Below are 21,278 nucleotides of genomic sequence, written 5' to 3'. Positions count from 1 at the left end.
TTGAGGGTTTGCATTGAGAAGTCTGCTGTGATTCTGATGGGCTTTCCTTTGTATGTGATTTGTTTCTTTTCTCTCACTGCTTGTAGAATTTTATTCTTTTGTTGGATTTCTGGAATCCTAACTATCATATGCCTATGTGTAGATGTTTTTTGATTAAGGCTAGCTGGAGTTCTATATGCCTCACTTATCTGTATGTCAAGTTCTTTTCCCCTGCTTGGGAAGTTTTCTGCCATCACTTCTGTGAACAGTTTTTTTATGTCATCTGCACTCTCTCCTCTTTCTTCATTGACTCCAATCAGTCTTATGTTATTCTTCTTTACATTGTCTAGCAGCTGCTGGATTGATTTCTCGTGTTCTCTTACAATTTTAAAGCAATTTTTCTTTTTCTCCTCACTAATTGCAATCTTATCTTCTATATGGGAAATTCTATCCTCACATTGGTCCATTCTGCTGAGCAGACTTTCGATGGAGTTTTTAATCTCTTGGAAATCTGTTTGTATCTGTTTTATGGATTACATTTGTTTTCTATGTTGGGATTCCATCATGTTCCTCAGATCCTCTATTTTTTTAATCTGTGTCCTCTCTAGATTTATTAATCAAGTCTTGGACCATGAGCACAATCTTTGCTGTTATCTGAGTAATTATTTCTGATTTCGTTTTTCCCAGATCCTCTTTTGTTGCCAGTTCACAGAGTCCAGGTAGTTGAGTATCAGAGTGTTCCATCTCGTTTCCCTTCGGGGTTGCTGTAGGTGATCTGGAACTCTGTTTTTGAGGCTTGTTTATGTGTTTCCTCATTTCCACATTGTGGGGGGTGCTTCTGGTGCCCACGTGGCTCACCTTCTCTGCCCTAGGAGCTTGGGATGGCAGTTGGGGAGCTTCTTTCTGGGTGCTGGGACCGGCTGAGCTAAAGATAATATTTTTAAGCCAGTTAGAGGGGTGCACTCCTGTAACCCCAACTACTTGGTAGACTGAGATTTCAAGTTTGAGACTGTCCTTGGCAATTTAGGGAGATCCTGTCAAAAAAACCTTTAAAAAGAACTGAAAATGTGAAGATGTACCCAGTGGCAGAGTGTTTTTGGATTCAATCCTCAGTACAGAAAAAAAATTGAAGGATCAAAGAATCAATTTTCCTAAGGAATCACTGCTGGTAAATGATTGGGGACCCCTGTAGTTAGGTTTTAGTATTTCATTTAGTATATGATGCAGGCTTGAGAAAAAATATATTAAGAGACAGAACTAGGAGAGAAAGTGGGCTGTTAGGATGACTAATGCCGGCGTAACTGATGAAAGCCCTGGCCAGTTTTAGGTATTGACTTTTATTGGTAATTAATTGGGGTAAAGGTAAGCTATGTGTAGTTTTTATGGAAATTAATGTAAATAAGGCTCATTAAGGACAAAACAAAGCATTTTTAAATTAGGAACAAAATAGATAAAATACATGGTTGTAATTAGAATATTGTTTTTTTAGTTAGTGGGTTTTAGTTGTGGGAACGAAATTTGGGTGTGAGTTACTTTGACCTTGGCACATAGGCTTTGGCTAGACTTATTTTTTAAAACAAGCCAATTGTGGGGTTAACTCTTTACAGCCTGCTTTGGGCATAATCAATATTACTGTCCTAAACAAGGACTTGAACCTGTATCTTCCAAATCCAGATATAGTTGCTCACTAAAAATATTTTGAGTTCCAAGCTGTGTAAAAGATGGTAGGGACAGAAAGGTATGGCCTCCAAATATAATATTTTACAAGTAAAGACTGTCAAAACTGGAAGAAACTTTGAAAATCACCTAATGAAATGTTCTCAACTCAAATATGCATACAAATCACCCTGAGAACCTATTAATGCAGATTCAGAGCCAGTTGCTTGGCACATACCTATAATCCTAACTACTAGGGAGGCTGTGGCTATAGGAACACAAATTTGGGACCAGCCTAGGCCCCACAGAGTTTTTTCCTATGCCACTGCTCTGTTGAGAGTCTTCTAAAGGTCCATATATAAAGACTTGGTCCCCAGGATGGTGCTATTTGGAGGTGGTAAGGAGCCTTTGGGTAGTTACTGAATGCATGTCCTTGGAAAGTAGTTTTCAGAAGACTGGTGTAAAAGCATGAGTTTGGCCAATCCAGTCCAGGTTCTGTTGCCATAAGTGACCATTTTGTTCCCACATGCACTCCTGCCACAATGTGTCACCATTTGCTGTCCTCACCAGAACAGAGCTGATGCGGGCACCATGCCTCTGAGCCTCCAAACTATGAGCTAAATAACCTTTCCTTTTATAAATTCAGTTGCCTTAGGTATTTCATTGTAGTAAGGGGAACCTGATTAATATACCCACTATATAGAGAGAAAGGAAAAAGGACAACCTAACTTGATATTTGCTTTGGAGAAGTTTAGAGAAGGGAGAAAGCCTTTTACTAAATATGTCCAAAGCAGCTAGATTATTCATGATATCTTTGTACCTACAGCTTAAGAAATTAATTTTCACTGGGGATTTAGCTTAGTGGTTCCGGTGCCTGCCTTGCAAGTGCAAGGTCCCAAGTTCGATCCCTGGTACCAAAAAAAAAAAAAAAGAAAGAAAGAAAGAAAAGAAACTAATTTTCTAGTAAGAATCTTGATCTTTTCTTTTTTTTTTTTTTATATCTGGGATCAAACTCAGAACCTTGTGCTTGCAAGGCAGGCAGCGGAACCACTGAGCTAAATCCCCAGCCCAAGAATCTTGATTGTACAGTAGTCTTTAAAGAGCCAATGGTAATACTAAAATGTGATTTAGTGAATGCATTTCTTTGAGAGGCAAAAAGAATTTCACCCAAGTAGATAGCTCACAATGATCTCATTAATCTTAGGGTAAACTACAGAGTACTCAAAGATGAATATCCTTCAGGCAATATTATTATAAATATCATTTCTCCAATTAAAGGTTATGATAAGTATTGAGCATGCTGTACTTGTGCATATTATATATCTTGTCAAGAATTATAACTAAATTATAGCTACTTTTAGAGAACCCCAAATGGTGGCTTTCCTTTCTTCATTTAAACCCCTTGAGTGTTGATAATGGACCAAGTTGTCCAGTATCTCAATCTCTAGACAAGTAAGACTCAGAGGCTACAGCCTTAGTTTACAGTAATTGGAATAATTATACGGTGTAGCATCATATGCCCTTCTATCCTTCATCTATCTTCATTATACTTCTCAGCTTCCATAAAAGTGTCAGTTCTATGAATAGGTAGACTATCAGTGACTATCAATCAGAAGCTAGACAAACTGAGCTAATGGTGTAGAAAGACTCCAATTATGATTCCTTGCAGCTCAATACTCAACAAAACTTTGGAATAGAGAAATAATATTTATATCTGGGTGACCCATAAGAGAAAATGTCTGAGTGATACTACTTGTTACAATTTCCTTTAATGAACATAATCAGAATTAAAAAGTTTATGTTCTGGGCTGGAGGTGTGGCTCAGTGTTAGAGCTCTTGCCTAGTATTCAAGAGGCCCTCGGTTTGATCTGAAATACTGCCCAAAACAAAACACACACACACACTTTTTTCACATACATACATATACATGTGTGTATATTTCATTATAATTATGTCAAAATGTCTATATGCTTAGTGTAATAAAAGTAAAAGAAGGATATTTAATTTCTTAAGAGATGTTTCTTTCTGAAAAGTAAGTTCTTTTAAAAGAAATACTTTAAAAAGAAAATTTTCTCAACTAACCCAATGCTGTGTCTAAGTTGCATGTTAAAAGGACATCTCTAATCGTTACCAGAAGGTGTAGAAGACCAGCATGCTTGAATGTCATTTCTCTTTCATCATTTGTACCTAAATAAGCAAAAACATATTAGAATTTTAGAATATGTATCAGAATATGCTTAATAATGATAGCTAATATGCATTATTATATTCACCTGGGTTAATAGCATCATTGATTAATTTTTCTTGTTCCTTTAAGAAGAATCTTGTTTGGTCAAAAGTAACAGTGGCAAATTTCCAATTAGCAGCAGGGAGAATACAGAGGCATGCAAGTTTTTCTAACATAGAAGTAGCTGATGCTTCTAGGAAACAGTATGCTTGGCACTGACTATCTGCAAAAATAAAAGAATTAAAAGTATTGTTTTTATAAAGATGATATGCTCTTTTTGATAACAAACTGAACATGTTACTTCATGGAAACCTGAAGTTCTAGCCAAATTATTTTATGAGTTAAAAACCACCGCTTATATACAGACTTATATAAGGATATTTATTCTATGAACTAGTAAAAAAATCCTCATACAATTTCATAATTGTCTAGTTATCTTACTTATTAGAAGGGATTTATTTGACAACTCATTTAACAGGGCAAGTATTAAAAAAGAGAATCACATTATTTTCTTTTCCCCTCCAATATTAGGTTACAAATTTAAGCCAAATTTCTAACAATGACAGATGTTTCTAGTTTTCACTGGACTTCCATTAAAGATTTGCATAATCATCTAGAGTTCATATATAAAATTTAACCAAAAGAATGAAAAGGTATTTGAGAACTAGTATTATATTTTCTTACTGATTTTAATAATGAGCATGACATTACTAAGCAGGATGTGCTTTAGGGATCAAAGAATATTTTTGCAACTGAAAAAAAAATGTAATCAATACAGGAACAAAGAGTAACTTATTTATGCCACCCTAATAGTAGGTAAGAGAACATAAAGAGCAACCATTAGCAGTTCATTTTCCAGACTGGGCAGAAAAGTCTAAGGAGTTGCAGCTTGTTTTTCTCTGACAAAGTTAGGGAAGCAGCAGGAATTTTAATGAAAAAAGAAATAACAATTAGTGGACTGGAAGAGGGGATGGGGAGGGGCAGAGACAGTGAACAGGGCATTCCAATTCTGGAAATAATGCGAAAGAAAGTGGAATGAACAAATTTCTGAAACAACCAAAGAATAATAAGGAAAGTGAGCCATGTGATAAATATACAGGAAAGGGCTTTCAAATTAAATAAATTTGAATGTATTTTAAAAGGATGTTGTAGTATACCTGATGCTTGAATTTCAATGATGTTATCTGCTCCCCTTTCCTGATTCATTTTCTCCAGAGTTATGTTAGTAGAAACAATAGGACTTTCTTCTTTATGAGTCAATTCTTCTTGATTTTGAAATTCTAACAAAAAATATCAATTTGTGTTTCCAGGAGAAATTTAGTGTTGGTTTACTTTAATGCTTTCTCCTATAATCTTTGTTAAATTTCTTCATTGAAACACATCAGTATTAAATGGAAATATTCAGATCAATAGACCCAACACTGTACCAGGTAGGAAGATGAATGATTAAAAACAGAAAGAACTTTGGCAGTAGATTAGTGTTTTAGCCCTGGTTGTGACACTAGTCTGAGTGTCCTCATACAGAAAGTATGGATAAATGTCCCTACTTTAAATACTGTTATAGGGGTAAACATCAGGTACAGTTCCTGACACATAAAAGGCCCAAAACATTTTACATCATTTCTCTGTGACTTTCTATATGCCCTTCCTTCTGCAACTGATCCTCTCCTCTGCCCCAAGCCTTCCCTATCTCCATCCTACCTCAGGTAGGCTAGTTCTTACTGCCCACCCTTCAGCCCTCAGGCACCTTCTACATGAAGTCTTATGTAACTGCCCACCTTACTTCCACCTTCCAGCTCAGCAAGTGCCTCCACTTTTTGTTTCCTTATCCTTCTGTGCATAGTATTGAAATGATCTATCTGTATGTCTGGCCTATTTTATTACACTGTGAGCATCCCAAGGTCAGCAACAGCATTATATTGATTTCTAAAATAGTGCTTGAAACAGAATATTCAATAAATCTTCTCTTCTCTTCTTTTTTCTTTCCTAAGCATTTGAAGAAGATATATATATATATATATATATATATATTAGATAGTAATATATATGGCATCGATAATGTAATCACAAACAAAATAATTTTATAAATATAATACATCCTCACACATTTTAATATATGATATTTAAATACATGGCTAGAAGTATAATAATGGAGTATACCCTTAGGCTTGATTGTATAATTTTCAAGTAATACTTTTAATTAACTATAAATAATTTGAGTAGAGTCAACTAATACTAATTACTGAAATTTTTGAGAAAGTCTAATAAGGTATAATATTTCTTCCCCCTGAATCAACCATAAAGACAAAGTAAAATATAACCTCTCCTACTAATTGTGACTGTTAGTTATGATCTGTCAATCTGACTGGATTAAGAAATGCACAGTAAGCACACTTCTGGGTATGTCTCAGTGCATTATGGAAGGGTAACCTTGTCATCTACATCTGGTCACCTCTCCTTCCTCTCTGGTGCTGGCCTTGAAATGACTATGCATCCCAGACTGGCCTTGAACTCGTGGCGATCTTCCTGCCTCAGGCTCTTGAGTGCTGGGATTACAGGTGTGCACCACCATGCCTGGCTTTTCTTTTTTATTTTTTAAGCACCTTTTATTTATTTGGGGGGGTGGTACTGGGGATTGAACTTGGGACCTTGTGCTTGCAAGGCAGGCGGTGGCACCACTGAGCTAAATCCCTGGCCCTAAGCAGCTTTCTTATGCCATGCTCTTCTACCATGATGTTCTTGCCTCCTTGCTAACCAACCACAGACTGAATTCTCTGAAATGAGCCAAATAAACTTTTCCTCTTTTAAGTTGTCCCATCAAGTAATTTGTCCCATTAATGGGAAATCTCACTAATAAAGGCTAAGTTGGAGAACAGAGCTTAATTTGAGAGTCAAGTAGCTTGTTAACTAAACAACAGTTTTAGGCAAGTGTTGCCCATCTAGTCCTAGGATATACTGGACGGGGAGAAAATTCCCTATTAGGAAAAGAGAGTCATGACGTAAGAGAAGCTGAGAATATCTGTTTCTTTTCAGAGTTTATCCCTCCAACCTTATGCCCAATTTATATTTTTCAAATTTACAATTTAGACAATGCCTTCCACCCTCATTTGGGAAAAAGTATAAAGAAGCAAAGAAGCCAGGAGCATAACACCAACTGAGGAAACATCAGGAGTACAGAAGCATCTCCGTCTAACATTAATATGTCTTTAATTCTTCAGTAAACTAATAGCTAATTTTTATTAAAAAATTTCTTTTAATTTTTCACCTTTCTACTTTTTGTCATTCTATATTGCTAATATATTCTATTATAAACTATTATCCCAAGTATAACAACCAGAAAAAAATGTCAGGGTTAGTTTTGGAGTGAATTCCTTTTAGAATCCAAATATGAATTAACTCTGAAAATATTAAAAAATCATAAAATAACAATTTTTTTAATTCCAATTTTTATAAGCATATTTATAATTCTTTATATTTTGCTCATTCTTTTATGCAAAAGCTATGCTTGAATTACAGTATAAATATTGGTTAGAATGATCTCAGTTATATATAGAATTGTTGTCTAACAAGGTAAGTTATAAAGTGGTTACTACTATATAGAAAGAAAATTTAATTCTGGAATTTAAAAATACTGTCCTGCATTTTCACCAAAATGTTCACCATGATAAATGCACTGACTGTCAAAGTAATATAACATTAAGCAGATCTATAAAAGGATGTCACATCTTTTGGAGAACTATATGCAACCAAAATGACATTATAAACTGAGACTGTTAAAAGGACACATGGGACAGTAAGACCTAACTATGCTCTAAATCACATAAGTATTTGTGCATTTATTGCATCAGGTAATGTCCACCAAAATTACTCTATAATGTCTATTTTTTTTTACTATAAATGAAAGGTTATAACACATGATACTACCTTTAATGTGGTTGGAAGCAGGAAATATGACAATTACAACTCAAGCAGAAACTTGGCCACATTGTAGAAAGCAAGTTGTATACATAGTGGGTCTTATTACAAATTCAAATGCACGTTTTAATTTTTTGGAAAACATATATCTACATCTGTATCTAAATCTGTATTTATGTATCTATACTCATCTCCACATACAATGGCATTTCCTTTGACTATGAAAAATAACATTTTTATCCAAAAGAGCTCTATTTCTTTATCTTCTATAATAAATTATGTACTTAGTTCTTGAACCTATCATATCAATGCCAAAATATTACTAAATTACTCACCATCTTTTTTACCATGGTCTGTAACTTCAGTCTTTGAGGTACAAGTCTTATATTTATTTCGCAGCATAATAAAGTTGCTCAAAAGGTCCAAATCACTCTCCTGTTTTTTACTATGTTCAAAACATGCTTTTTCAATTCTTGAAGATGTAGATGATTCAATAAGTGGTACTGTGTAGTCAAATTCAAGGTGATCTTTAGTTTCTTTTTTTTGGATTATTCTCTCAACTATTTCTTGATCATTCTTTAGTTTTTCTTCAATTTTTGGTCTCTCAACAGAGATACATTCATCAGATAAACACATATCTGCTACTTCTTTTGCCAGAGATGGACTCCCTTGTGAAAGTGGTATATGATAATGTGTAGATCTCTCATTAAAAAGTACAATAGGTGAGGAACTTTTCTGTTCTAGACAAGCTAAAAAAAACAATTAAAAAGTAATGAAATTACTTCCATGCCTAAATGGGCATGCTATTAAGAGTATTAATATAACATTTAGTTGTAGTTTCATATTAACATAACCTGATCATCAGGAGTAGTTTGTTTATTGTTTAAGAAATCAATTTTTGGTCTAAATAAAATAAAAACTTAAAAATATAAAAACTTATTGTTAATAAGCTTATAATGAGTCATAGCCTTAGAGCTAATTGTTACTGAAAACGTAGGTATCAGGCAAGCCACAAAACTAGAATAAAATACTTGATCTAGATGTAGCTGACAAAGGACTGTACTCAAAATATATAAAGAACTATTATAATTCAATAATTAAAAGCAGCTCAATGAAAAATTGGCAAAAGACTTGAGCAACACTTCATATAAGATATATACATATAATATATATTATATATATTATATATATATATTCTACAACATTGATGATCTTGAAAATATGCTAAGGGAAAAAGTTAGTGACAAAAGGCCACACAGTCACAAAAGGTCACATTTGCATTTTTATGCAATGTCCCTAAGAGGCAAATCCATAGAGACAGAAAATGGATTAGTGGTTTCACAGCTAGGCAAAATGGGTAGTGATTGCTAAGAGTCATGAGGTTTCTTTTGGGTGTGATGAAAGTGTTCTAAAATGGTCTATGGTGATGATTGTACCATTCTGTGACTATACTAAAAAACCAGTGAATGGAATACTTTAAATGGATCGAATGTATAATATTGAATTTTTTCACAATAAAGCCATCATATTTTTTAAAAAAGAAGTATAAAAGGCCAATAAGCATGTAAAAACATGTTCAGCATCACTAGTCATTATAGAAGTACAAATTAAAAACACAATGAAGGGCCGGGGATTTAGCTCAGTGGTTCCGCCGCCTGCCTCACAAGTGTAAGGTCCCAAGTTCGATCCCCGGTACCAAAGAAAAACCCCCACAATGAAATACTACAACATAACTACCAGAATAGCTACTATTGAGTGTTGTCAAAGATACAGAGTAAATGAAATTCACATACTGCTGGTGGGAATGTACAATGGCGAATGGAGAAATTTTCTGGAAAGCAATTTAGTAGTTTCCTATAAAATTAAACATACACCTATCATAAAATTCAACAGTTCTATTTCTAGAAATTCACACAAGAAAAAAGAAAATATGCACAAAAAGACTTATACAAGAATACTCATAACAATTTTATTCACAATAAAAAAATTGGGAAAGAAATCCTTGGAAGTGATAAACTCTAGGACTCTCTTTCAATGGAAAATTCCTCAGCAATAAAAACAGATGAACTGTGATATACTCATCACGGATGAATCTCAAAAATGTTAGGCTGAGTGGAAAAATCCAGGCACAAAGGAATTTATACTATCTAATTCTACAAGTGAAATTCTGGAATAGGAGAAATCAATATATAGTAACAGAAGTAGACCAGGGGTTCCCAACAGACAGAGGTGAAGACTGATGAGGGAGAAAAATAAAACGGAGTTAGACTGATTGCAAAGGGGCACATGGGGACTTTTGGTGATGAAAATACTCTACTATATCTTAATTGTGGTGCTAGTTTCACAGATTTCATATATATACATAATTTATTAAAATGTATCAAACTGTACAAAGTGAGTACAGTTTATTATGCATAAAAGTATACCTTATAAAGTTGATTTGAAAAAAATCCTTAAATGCTTATAGGGCCAACCAAGTAACTTAAATGAGTGAAGTATATAGCTAGCCCTTAAATCATAATCTTTGGAAGACAAACTTTGGAAGTTTGGAAGACACTATTCTTGTCCTCCAAAGAACATGGTCTATGATTTTTTTGTTTTTGCTTGCATTAAAGATATTGATATAAGAAACATTTAATTTCCTCTTAATTGTACTAAATGTAAAACAGAAATTCAAGTGTAATGTAAATGCCAACTAATTCCTGGCTTCAATTAGTTAGTGCTGAGATCTATAGTGAGCTGGAGGGTACATGGTCTGTTTAAAGTGGTGAGGTGCTAAGGGGCTTGGCTAATTGTTGCCATATGAGAATTTGAGTCCAGTTTTTGGAATTTTCAAGACAAATTCAGCATACATACCAATATCTAAAATGCCCCAAATATTTTTGTTTCTTTGTTTCTTTGTGTGACCCAAGGTCTCACTATGTACTTCAGGCTTTCCTTGAACTCACTAGGTAGCCCAGACTGGCCTTGAATTCATGGCAATCCTCCTGCCTCAGCCTCCCAAGTGCTGGGATTACAGGCATGCACCATCACACCTGGCTAAATCCCCCAAATCTTAAATGTTGTTAAATAATTAAAACACTATGTAAATCAGTAATTTATGGGCTGAATATGGCCTGAGTGCTACCAATTTGCAACTTTTGAAATATTCTCTACAGAAAATTTGGTTAGTAGGTCAGTAGGAATTACCATTTTATTTTTCTGATGATTTTCATCTACTATTATCTTTTTAAGCACCACTACTGTGACAATTTGGCTATGGGGTCCAGAAACAGTTACCGTTTCTTAAACCTCAGAATAACATATACAGTATTATCATAATTCTATTGGATATCAAAGGGAATATTCTTTATTTTAACTTAAAATTAGTTACATAATACTTTACATAGTTTTATAGATGTATTATCTAGATGTTTGAAGACTCCATAAAATCTTCTTCCTTTTTATTGTCTGGCAACCTGACCAAATCATTTTAAAAATTCTTACTCATTTTCAGACCTGTAACTGAATATTGGCTGTTGAGCTCTTAAATGCTTGGAACTTAAAAAAAAAACTAACAAACCAATAAAAATAGTTTACAGTGTAAAAGAAATGAAAAACAACACAGGTATCTATAAAGGCCTGGGACGGACTGGTTGTATTTGCTTGGTATCTGCTCATCTGTTTTACTTCTTACCACATTCAAAGTATTCTGTGCTTCTGTCTTTGAAACACACTTCTCTGATGAAAATTTTCATCCCAATTCCTTATATAGATAATTATTTCTAAAAACCACTTTTAAATATAATTATTACTCTGTAATATATTAAAAACTTTCCTAAATCCTTTAATATTAAAAATTATTAGTTATTGCACAAACTAATCTTAAAACAATTCACATATATAATTCATGCCAAATATGTGCCATTTGCTATAATGAAATTTATGGCAAACAAAATAACAAAAGTAAACACTCAAAATATATTTCTGCCTACTTAAATTATATAAGTAAAAGCTAAATTGGTAAATTTTTTAGTAATGAAAAGATTTTTGTATTTTTGAAGAGAAATTACTAAGTATTATTTTTTAAAATTTTATTTTATTAGTACATTTTAGGTATACAATATAATGACAACTAACTATTATTGAATCCCAAACTTTAGCTATCAGGTAAAAAAATAAGTTACTACAAAATGGTGATTTGTGCCTAGACACAAGAACTGTAGTAGCAATTATTTGTAAAAGGAAATCAAATCACTTTAATTGAAAATGGCTAGAAACTTAAAGAACTAAGAGTATAGAATTTTAGGCCAGAATAGTCAACTTCCTTTTTTTTTTTGAGGAAGAAAATGGGGGCTAGAAAAGCCCATACTCATATATTCAGGCAGAACAGAGCCAATATTGAATGCTAGAACTTATTTATATTTCCCTAATCACCAAGAAGAAAGCCAGTATCTAACATTTTCTCATTCCAAAATGTTGGTACTTAACATTCTAATTGTTATTATTAGGTACTTACATTCTAATTAGGTATTATTATTAGGTACTTACATTCTAATTGAAGTACTTTTGTAGGCAAAAACTCCATTTTAGTGTCATTAGAAGACAGATTATCCTCATACAAATATGTATTTAGACGTTCCAAAGTTTCTCTTGATATTGGATTTAGTCCTGCTTTTTTCCACCACTTTCCCTTTACAGAATTAACCACAAGCCTTTTTTCTTCAATAGAAAATACCTTTTTCAGCTCTGTAACTGAATATTGGCTGTTGAGCTCTTGAATTCTTGGCACTTAGAAAAAACCCAACAAACAAACAGAAATAGTTTACAAGGCAAAAGAAGTGAAAAACACAATAAACAGAACTACAATGGAATTTCTTTATGAAATATATTTTCACAAATTAGAAAAAAGTGATCCTTGAAGTTATAGCTAGTATTTTGTTTTCAAGATGCTAATATTTATAAAAGTCCAAGTTACTGTAACAACAGAAGTCACAGAAAGGATTTATTTCAATATTTGGACATGTCAAGAAGTTAAAATTATTCTATATTTAGCAAGAGAGGTAACCATATTCTTTTTTTTAAACCATTGTCAATTACTAAATTAATACATTGGATAGTATTTTGAAGAATGTAAGATTTACTAATGCACCAATTGTGATGGTAAATGCCTATAATTCCAGCACTCTGGAAGTCTGAGGTAGGGGGATCATAAGTTTGAGCCCAGCTTAGGAACTTAGAACAAGACCCTGTCTCAAAATAAAGAAAAAGAAAAGGGCTGGGGATGTAACTCTGTGTGAAGGCCTTGAGTTCAATTCCCAGAACAGAATAAAAACTATTAAATCAAAAATTTTAATTATAATGAGCCTGAACAGGACATATTTTATTCAGATCTTGTGATTAATCTCATTTTAGCTATTGTGGCACAGAGCTACCTGCTTCCTTACTTTTTAACCTAAATAGGAAACACTCTAACATATGGTCTTGCTTTATAAAGTAGCACAACTACTTAAATTACTATTTGGATGGTAAATACCCACCCAAAATTAAGAATATGAGCTTTAAAATACTAATTTTGAGATGGTGCTTTTTGTAATGATAGTAATAATCACAATAAAAAAAACTGACAAGTACTAATATTAATAATAGTAACTACTAGTTACTAAAAACATCTGACTGTGCTAAGTGCTTTTTATGTATTATTCTTGAGTAATTGCTAAAATAATCCTATGAGGTACATATTTTAATAGCTTTAATGAGGTATAACTGATACGCAATCAACTGCACATATTTAGAGTAAAAAGTTTAATAAATTTTGACCTATGTATATGCTCATGAATTCATTACCACAATCAAGGTAATGATCATATCTATAGCTCTCCAAAGATCCCTCATGTCTCCTTATAATATTGCCCTTCTAACTCTCCCCACCCCTCCAACCCTGTGCCACTGTTCTATTTCCTGCAACTGTAGATAAACTGAATTTTCCAGAATTTTATATAAAAGAAATGATAGCATATGAAGTGTTTATGTCTGGCTTCTTTAATTCATCACAATTATTTTGAGAGTCATTCATGTTGAGGTGTGACTCAATAGTTCATTCCTTTTTTTCTGATGGAAATAACTGTAGATTCATATGCAGTTATAAAAAATAACATACTTTCTTTTGTATACTTTGCATACTTTCCTCTGACAGTGACATTTGGGAAAACTATAGTATAATAGCACATCTAGGAGACTAACATTCTAACAACCAGCAGTCTTATTAAAATTGTCTTACTCTTACCTATATGTATGTGTGTATGTGTCTGCATGCACACACACATGTGTACATGGGTAAGAAGTTTGCTTTATTTTACCACCTATTTAGATTCACGCAACTATCATCACACTATTTTGAACAGTTCCAATACCACAGGACACTGCTTGTTGCCTCTCTCTCTCTCTCTATATATATAATCACTTTCTTCCTGAACTTACCGTCCTGTCACTAGCCCCTGGGACCCACTAAAATGTTCACCATTTCTAAAATGTTATTTCAAATATGTTGCATAAATAGAATAGTTCATTTCTTTTGATTACCAAGTAATGTTCCATTATATAAATATATCACAATTTGTTGATCCATTCACTTGCTTATGGACATGTAAGTTGTTTCCCATTTTTGGCTCTTATAAATATGGCTGCTACAGACATTCATGTGTAAGCCTTTGAGTGGACATATGCTTTTATGAAATAGACGTTATTATTTCCATTGTGTGAGGAAATAGCCTCAGAGGATTAAATTACTTATACTGCTAGGTGATGTACAGTTGGAATTCAAACTTAACCAATTTTTGGCTTTGTTTTCATTTGTGTATTGTGAAATACACAATTTTATATACAGGAGAATATATGGAAGATGAAATAAAAAACTGCACTCACCACCAAGAAAGGAAAAATTACCCTTCTCTAAAATACTATGGGAATTTTATGAGGTCAAACTTTATGAAGCTTTCATACTTCCTTTTCAACCCAGCATTTTTTATCCTTAAACAACTAAGTAAACATTATAGTACTGTTATTAATGTATTGTCAGAACATTTGTCATATATGCGTTATCAGTACATTTATCACATATACAAGTATCTTTGCTCATCATTCCTCTGTAAGTTTCAGACTTCCCATCAGGGATCACTGTCCTTTGGCTTGACTAGCATTCTTTAGAGTTTCTTTTAGTGAAAGTTTCTGATATTTCAATTTCTGCAAATATCTTCTTTTAAATCCTTATTGAATTATAATTTTCCTGGGTAAAGGGTTACAGATAGCTTATTTTGAGCATATTAGAGATATTATTCCACTGTTTTCTGGCTTTCCACTGGTGTCACTGAGAAGTCACTTTTCACTCTTCTTACAACATCATGCCTTCGCTGAGGCATGTAGCTCTGCTACTATGACAGGATCAGGGGTGGATTCTTTTCCATGCGGCATGGAAATCACTGACTGTGGTGGATCAATGGACTGATATCCATCAACAATTCTAGAAAATTTTAGCAATCGCTTCTTCCAAAGAGGTGACCTTCTTCTTTTCTGTAATCTCTACCTGAATTTCTGGTTAGATACTCAATCTTTATGTCTTTTAACCTCTCATACCTTTCATCTCTGTTTCTCTATACTAGATTCTGAACAATATTTTCAAGTCTGTCTTTCAGTTCATCAATATTCTTTCCAACTGTGCATAATATACTATTGAACCTAACAAGTTTTTGACTTGTTTTATTTATTTCTGGAAGATTTACACAGTTCTGATGGAAATCTGTTTGGTCACTTCTTTTGTTCTTTGTTCGTATTTTTCTCCTTCTCCTTCTCCTTACCTTTTTGCCTTAAATATGTATTGGACTACGTGTCTGGTAATTTCAACACATATATCTGATTTGGTATCCATTGTTTCTAATGACTCTCACCAGTGATGCCTATCTATTTTGTGATTTTTGTCTGTTAGCCTCTTTGAACTTTGTGAAAGTTCTTTGAAGCATGGACTAAAGTGTATTCCTCCAGGGAGATTTATATTCTTCTAGGAAGGATTTATTCAAGGATCCCCTAGTAGTCACTCCATGTAGGATATTTTTTGACCCTATACTCCATACAGACATCAAAACAGAAGCTCAAGGTCTCTAGGGTTTAGCAGAAATCATTGGAATAAAAGTCAATTATGATGCTTTCTTACTTCCCAGTGTCCTTGTTTTTACTTTGATTTTGGCCTCCAAATACAACAAAGAAAAGAGTATTATGTCAGTTCTATTTCCATAATAGAAAAATTTAGACATGGAAAAGAGTTTAACTTACTTAGATAAATTTTTAAATATACACAGGAAATTTATACTTAACTCAAAACTATTTTTTAAAATTATAAATAAACTTTGTTAATATGTTTTTAAATATCCTTTTTGGAAAACTCAGGAATCTAAAAATTCTAAACATTATTTCACTTCAGCTATGTAGAATTTTTAAACAACCAATTCATTGACTTGGAAATACAAACCATATATATGGGATTGTTTTATGTACTACCTGTGTTCTTTTTCTTTTTGTCCCATGCACAGATATTTTAACCAGAAAAATCAACAAGATCAAGATCTTGTCATATACTCCTGCATTTAGTATAATGAACTTTTTGGCAAATATCTAGATATTTTACATTTGTGCTGTTATATATATTCTATGTTAAGAAATGGTCAAAGAAATACAATATCTCACATTTCTACTCATTGCATGTTTTCACCTATACCTTTATTTACCTGTAAGCCAAAATGAGTTCAAGGAAATTCTGTAGCTTTCTAATTCCCACATCATACAGTATTTATTAGCTGATTCTTTAGCAGTAAGCAAGCTACTGAAAAAGAAGATTAAAGTTTAATACATTAATAATATTAAGTTGTTTTGTTTTAAGTATTTTACTAAGGGCCGGGGATTTAGCTCAGTGGTTCCGCCACCTGCCCCACAAGTGCAAGGACCCGAGTTCGATCCCTGGTACCAAAAAAAACTCTGTTAAGTATTTTACTAAGTAACTTTCATACTCAAAAGCAAGTGAAAAATTAACCATTTTATGAACATGTAAACAGAAAGAATTCTAAAGATCAAATTTCAAATATTGCTTTCTTCTCTAGGAAAATCTTTCATTTAAAAACTCTTAATTACTTCTACTCACCTATAAGTTACTCCTACCTCTATTTCCTTCAGCAGATTCTGCAGCTGACCTGGAAGAGCTTTAGGATGTCTCTCCATAAGCTATGAAAAGTACTAACCCTATAAGTCACCAGAAATAAAAATATAATCTTATTAAAATTACTATGCTTAGGGCTGAGGATTTACCTCAGTGGTTGTGCCACCAGCCTTGCAAGTGCAAGGTTCCGAGTTTGATCCCTGGTACCAAAAAACCCACAAAAATTACTATGCTTACTTTGAAAACAGTAGCTTCAAAATTTTTTTTTAAACTTACTGTCCTGAAGTCCATTCTGTATAGAAATTCTGTACTGTCTATTGGCTGAGGATCAGAACTATACAAAAGTCCTGTCTATTTTAACTTCTCTGGAGGTGCTAAGGTCCTAATGTTTAGTTCAAATCCTTCAATCTTGATAGTGTGTGAGTGATGTGTGTATGTGCGCATGTTAATATGTTCTGGGTGACAGGGATGGAAAGAAAAGATCAAACATGCATGACAATCAGTGTAAATCAATATTTTTGAGATGACTTTGAAGATAATGATACACTGCAAAAAATCAGTGTAAATCCCAACTTTCAGTAGCTATGAAACTACCAGCATTGGAAGGGCGGACACTATTAATTCATAAACCTTTTATGCTGCAGATCTCTCTCTTCTCCCGATTGAGAATTGATTGTATTCTGTTTCTTTTTTCAAATGGCACATATACTGTATAATATACTAATAATAAGTACTGCTAGTTAAACTGACAACCTAGGGTAAAAGAAAGTTATGTTTTATGCCTCAACTATCTATTTTACCTACATAATTAAAAAATCTGTTCATATAGTAGAAAATTGACTATCTAGACAATGTTTGAATCTTACCTTTGATCATGGACAATTATTTTTAAGTGAAAGGAAGGGGAAATATTTAGGCCAGCCATACCCAATATGGACAAATATTTTGTTCTTAATGGTACATTCCAGAGACATGTCTGAATTTGATAAATTCTTTGGTCATACAAATTTGTTCACAAGTTGGTAGTCAGTATGGAAATAAAATCTTATGTCATACAAACTTTTCTTTTTAGCTCCTAAAATCTAGCATGGAGTCTTGCATGTGATAGGCAATAAAGTTTTGGGGTTTTTTTTGTACCGGGGATCAAACTCGGGTCCTTGAGCTTGCAAGACAGGCAGCGGCACCACTGAGCTAAATCCCCGGCCCAATAAAGTATTTTTAAACTAGATATTATTTCCAGCCAAAATGCTATGTTTTGAAATAAAAGTAATTGACTCTACAAGTAAATTAAGGGTAATTATTATTTTCTCTTCCTTTTAAAAAATGTAACACTTTTCCTTTTAATTTTTAGTTTTACACCTGAGATGAGTAATTTTTTAAAATAAGAGTTTTACATTTTTATAATCACAAACAAATGGAAGTGATTTCTTTCTTGCTGATGAACGTAGCAGTGAAAACTTTCAGTTGTCTCAAATGGCTCTAGATCCATTAGCTAATTTAAAAGCTATTTTTGTTCCAACTTTGCCAAATCATAATGCATTAGATAAGACTTGCTTCATAAATTTTCATTAGATATTTGAGTTATAACAATAAATATGTATGATTAAAATGACTATTATAATTAAATACTTTTAATATAAAATTGAAATCAAAATTATACTAATTCTGCTAGTTTGTTTCTAATTGCCAATCTGCCGTAACAGATGGATTAGGTTATGTGGAATAAATCAGAGTAAAACAGCCTAATCAAGATAGTATATATCCTGCAAATGTCTTTTACCTTAACAAAGGGACTAAAAATATTTAAAGAAATTATAGGTAGTTTTCATATTTGTCCCAAGCTGTTTTTAGGGTTCATATATGATATGGATGGTAACAGTTCATAATAGAGTTTTGTATAACACAAATTTACCCCACAAAGGCAAAATAAGTCCCTTTTTTTTTGTACTGGGGATCAAACTCAGGACCTTGTGCTTGCCAGGCAGGTGCAGTGTCTCTGAGCTACATCCCTGGCCCAAGGCAAAATAATTCTATTTTTTTTTTTTTTGGTACTGGAGATCGAACTCAGGACCTTGCACTTGCAAGGCAGGCAGCGGCACCACTGAGCTAAATCCCTGGCCCTTTGCAAAATAATTCTTAAACAGGAGATGAAGATATACTTAGGGCCCTCAGTGCTGGCTCTTCCATTTTATGGTTTGATACCTTCCAAGGACCATTATGTAATTCTAAGCAGTCAGTAATGAATTCTAGAGCCTTGACTCCAGTTTCTTGCAGCAATCCAAGAGCATTCTTCTCTGACAGGTAAGCCAATCATAACTAAATTCAAAACTCAGTACACAGCTTCCATAATTTCCAGTCCTAGAATACTTCATTAAGGAATTGTAGATTTTCCTATTACTTTCCTGAAAGTGTGTCATTTTACAGCACATTAAATTCCAAGTTTACAGTGGGAAAGTAGACAGTACTGACTATGTTCCCATTTTTGTAAGTGACAAAAGAAGCAGGACATGGGGTAGACTTATTCTAAGATAATAGACTAATCTATTTCAGAAAATATTAACTTATATGTATGCCACATGGTATAAGATAGCAACAAAAGCTATCTCAGACTATGTCAAAGGTCAAATATGCTGAGCTGTTAAGCTATGCAATTTTGGCTCAAATTAGAATATAATGATCTAGCCCTGTAACATCAGTTCTAGGACTATAGCTCACTCTACTCACTCTGTACAGGAACGGGGTTATTGAACAGATCTATGGAGTAAGCTTTGGTTCAACATGTCTGGTTTTCTCAACACTGAGATTATATCTAAGGTGAACAAGATAGGGGATGTCCTCTGTTAGAAATGGGATATGACTCCTGGTACTCCTACCGGGAGTAAATTGGTGGCCTAATCTACAGGTCACCCACTGTACACATTATACTGTGATCCTTGGCTGTTCCTATCCAGAGATCTAAGACAAATATTTTAGAAGACCTTGTAAGAACCCTGTCAAGTAGACACAATTATCACCCAGGGTCACAGATTTAAAAGCTGAGACATAGGGCTGGGGATTTAGCTCAGTGGTGCCACTGCCTGCCTCACAAGCACAAGGTCCTGAGTTTGATCCCCGGTACCAAAATAAAAAAAAGAACAACAACAATAACAAAAAAGCTGAGGCACAGAGCAATTAAGCTCACAAAGTTAGTAAATGATAAAAACAGACTGCCTGGCACTAGTTCAGAGCTTTAAACCACTTACTATTGGCTGAACCACCCCCGCCACCAATTGTATGTGTTGAAGCCCTAATCCTAGGTACCTCAGAATGTAACTATATTTGGAGACAGAGCTTATCAAGAGGAAATTAGTTTAAATGGGGTCATTAAGGTACATCCTAACCCTACATGATTGGTGTCCTTATAAGAAGTAATTAGGGCACAGACTGGACAAAGACTCTATGAACACAAGGAAGAAGATGGTCATCTATAAGCTAAGGAGAGACACCTTAGAATGACATTAGTCCTGTGGGCACTTTGTTCCTGAGCTTCTAGCCTCCAAATTGAAGAAATAACTTTCTGTTGTTGATACCACCCAGTCTGTGGTATTTGTTATGGAAGCCCTAGCAAACTAACACACCATAAACTGTCTTTCATGGCAGTGAGTGCCAATAGAGGCCTTGCCAGTGCCAAGTGTTCCATGACAATGTCCTAAGCATAATAATTCAATGTCAGGATTTTACAATTTTCAAATTATTTATTTTTAATGGTAACATTTTAATATTCAAAATTCTAAACTCATAAAAGACTATACTGTAAAAATTTTCCACCCATATTGCCAGGTTACCTAATTACCTTCTGGACACAACCAGTGTTGTTCTTCATGTCCCTTTCTAAAGATATTCTATTCATAAAAGCAAATATGTACACATATATTCATATATTCCCTCTAGTTGCTTACAATAGACACTGTATTATCGCTTACTTTTTTATACACATATCCTGGAAATTGTCTTTATGTGGAGATATTGTATTAAGAATAGCTTGTTCTGAATTGCAACTTGGGTTCTAAGATATAATCCTTACTTACATTTTACTAAGAGAAGAAAATGGAGTTGTCTGAAGTTTTGTATATAAGGAAACTGGAGAAAATGAAAATGTCTGAAGTCCTAGACATAATGAATTTACTGCAGAATGTTGGCTTGTTTGATGCAGATGAGTTAGTGCTCTTCCTGACTCTCCTGGAATATATATGAAAATTTAAAATTACTTAACATTAAGTAAAATAAAATTTAGAATTTTTGTAAGCAATTATTACATTAGATCATTTTGTTACAACAAAA

The 21,278-nt window shown here is 33.5% G+C and overlaps 1 protein-coding gene across 1 annotated transcript in view; it reads right to left on the bottom strand.

Annotated features, from left to right (window-relative positions):
• Shoc1 (shortage in chiasmata 1) overlaps positions 1-21,278 on the bottom strand; it is a 111,143-nt gene that overhangs the window by 39,098 nt on the left and 50,767 nt on the right. The window contains exons 10-16 of the mRNA XM_021262254.2: positions 21,026-21,176; positions 16,534-16,628; positions 12,308-12,547; positions 8,113-8,526; positions 5,020-5,142; positions 3,909-4,085; positions 3,718-3,822 (exon numbers count right to left, since the gene is read on the bottom strand). Of these exons, the coding sequence (XP_021117913.1) occupies positions 3,718-3,822; positions 3,909-4,085; positions 5,020-5,142; positions 8,113-8,526; positions 12,308-12,547; positions 16,534-16,628; positions 21,026-21,176 (1,305 nt within the window). The remainder of the gene's footprint in view (positions 1-3,717; positions 3,823-3,908; positions 4,086-5,019; positions 5,143-8,112; positions 8,527-12,307; positions 12,548-16,533; positions 16,629-21,025; positions 21,177-21,278) is intronic.

This window comes from Heterocephalus glaber, unplaced genomic scaffold, assembly GCF_053883595.1.
Source record: "Heterocephalus glaber isolate CG9 unplaced genomic scaffold, H.glaber_assembly_v1.0 deba00001479, whole genome shotgun sequence".
Taxonomy (NCBI): Eukaryota; Metazoa; Chordata; class Mammalia; order Rodentia; family Bathyergidae; genus Heterocephalus; species Heterocephalus glaber.
Note: the sequence above shows the minus strand (reverse complement) of the source record. Positions and strands in the feature narration are given on the sequence as shown.